The 2,515-nt window shown below is 35.6% G+C and overlaps 1 protein-coding gene across 1 annotated transcript; it reads left to right on the top strand.

Moving 5' to 3' along the window:
- The first annotated feature begins 211 nt into the window (after positions 1-211).
- Positions 212-535, top strand: LOC149223567 (peroxygenase-like). Its single transcript, XM_089387935.1, has one exon. The coding sequence runs from the start codon at positions 212-214 to the stop codon at positions 533-535; it is 324 nt and encodes a 107-aa protein (XP_089244061.1).
- Positions 536-2,515: the final 1,980 nt, after the last annotated feature.

The following is a 2,515-nucleotide window of genomic DNA, read 5'->3' as shown; positions in this document are numbered from 1 at the left end:
ACAAACGAATAGAGGATACCTTATTCAACTGTCAATCATAATGGGTTGCAATCACCGAACTGGAGCCATATCAGTAATGGTGAGGCTGGGGAGATTTATAATACGCGTGATCTGATAAAACCTAGCAGAATTTCGCCACTTGGTGTTGCCGGCCTTTCGCTTAATGCAGTAACTGCTCGACCATCCATTATGGAATCTGAGGAACACTCGGATGTGGAAGCCCCAGAGCGTAGGCCCGTGGTGGTTGAAGAGCGTAGACCAAGGAAAAGGGGAAGGAAACCAGCCAATGGAAGAGAAGAGCCTCTCAATCACGTGGAAGCAGAACACCAAAGACGTGAGAAGCTTAACCAACGATTTTATGCATTGCGAGCAGTGGTGCCCCAGTCTCTGCCCCAGTCTCGCAGCTGAGATCGAATGGGCCCCATTGTATGTTATTACGAAAAACAAAGATGGTCTTCTCGAGAAGAAAGCAATAAGAAGATTGTATGATGGCAGTTTGTTTGAAGCACTGGCGAAACAGCACTCATCTCACTGAAGATGCTAAACATTTACTACCAAATAAATATAATTGCAGGGACAAGAAAATAAAGGGATGCTTCTTGCACAAGACGCTAAAAATCTAATAATAAAATAACGTACGTAATGAAGGGACAACAAACTAAAGATACCCCGCCCAGTCTAGCCCATCGGATATCGCAATCAATCGCTCAGTTGCGTAAGAAGGCTTAGAACTACATCAATGAAGTAGATTAATGAAAACAACTACAAGAAATAAAAGCATCATCGTCGGTGTTAGAAATGTTAAGAATTCTTTGGAATTCATAATTGAAGTTACATCTGCATAACGGAATATAGACATGCTGCCACGTTTGGCTGAAAAATAGATATTTGTAGACATGGTATCAAGTTAGAGAAATAAAGGTGTATATTTATTAAACATCTTGGATTAATTGATATTTGGTTTTAGACAAAAAGGGGTTATCCCATAAACATATATTATACACTAATGATGTGTTTTTATTCATCTTTTAAATTTTGATTTGTTTGGGAGTTTACTTTTGATTTACACATTTGTATGTGTAATTAAATAGATAGAGGTATTTTTGTACTATATGTTGTAAAAGAACTATCATAGGAAAGTGTAGCATAGAAAAAAGAAGTAAAATTTTTATGGAATTTTGTGTATTTACTATGGTTTGTTTGAGAAAGACTTTGAAATTTAACCTCTGCAAAATTGAGTTACAATAGCTAGGAAGAACAGTTGTTTGAGGAATCCTATCAATATCTTCTTTTTTAAAAGTATGTTGACTCATAATGTGTGTTTCTTCATAATATCTCTAGTATGTACCTGTTAACTGCAGAAACGAGTACATGTGTCTTTTTTCTTATACGAGTACAGGTGCCTCTTTTCTTATGGTACAGGGGCACATTGCTGCCATGGTGCCACCAAGAGGTAAATGGAAGGAAAAATGGAATTGAATCCTGAAAGGTCCGCATTGAAAGCATTAGAAACACTATAGTTAGAAGCCCAAGCCACTCATTGAAAGCATCATGTATTCACCAAAGTCTTCAATACATGATCCTTGTGACAAAGATTGCAGTTTATCAACAGCTTACAAACAAAGTGAAATGTCAAGATTAATGGTAAAAGCAATTTCCGACTACTAGATTTTCACTGTTTCAAGGAGATTCCAACTAGGCCAATATTCTAGAATATGTTCAAAATGGTTGTATTGCACAACACCTTAACTCCAAAGGATTTATGAAAAATCTCTTCACTAAGATTTATAAACTACACAATTTCCAACTGTTATAAGTAAATGATTTAAATCAAACATTTCATAGCACAAGTGGTCTCATATCACATTTAATTGACAATGCAATGGATAATAGTTTTTGTTAGAAGGGCTCAACCTGTGTTTCATTGTGTCCAACCACCCAATGATTTGTAATTTCTTGCACTCTTATAACCATTTCATTTCCATCCTGTCCTTCAAAGCATTTTTCAAATACTACAATAATGTTATTGTTTTCCACCAAATAAATTGTTCCAAATGGTTTGAACCTTCAACATTATGGATTTCTGTAGTGTATTAGACTCTTGCAATATTCTACTCTCAACTAATAAATAATGATGTTTATGGACTTTGCAAATGCAAGTTAAGTTATACTAAGGGGTGTAGACTAACATTAAGTGGAGTCAGACATAATCTAGCTACAAAGTGGAAGAATAATGTTTGCTAAAGCCTTAACATCAATCACAACATAACCAAATCTTCTCTTCATGGGATTAAACATTGGTGAAAGTGATTTCCATTTACCATGAACAAAATTAAGAACCTGCCAAAGAGTTTTTTCGGCATCTGCATCAATTGTTAGTATAAAAATCCATTCTTCCACAGTACTTTCTAGGTTTCTCACCACATAGAATTCGTTTCTCTGAAGAAACTTCCTTAGTAGCTTACAAATAGACCCTAAAAACTAGAAATAAATGTAGGATACGAGTGTGAGGAAA

This window comes from Pinus tabuliformis, chromosome Q, assembly GCF_031772625.1.
Source record: "Pinus tabuliformis cultivar Carrire ecotype Pingquan chromosome Q, CPIR1, whole genome shotgun sequence".
In the NCBI taxonomy this organism is placed as follows: domain Eukaryota; kingdom Viridiplantae; phylum Streptophyta; class Pinopsida; order Pinales; family Pinaceae; genus Pinus; species Pinus tabuliformis.
Note: the sequence above shows the minus strand (reverse complement) of the source record. Positions and strands in the feature narration are given on the sequence as shown.

Bases quoted from the DNA above. Each gene is read 5' to 3' on its own strand.
- LOC149223567 (XM_089387935.1), top strand. From the start codon at position 212: ATGTGGAAGCCCCAGAGCGTAGGCCCGTGGTGGTTGAAGAGCGTAGAC.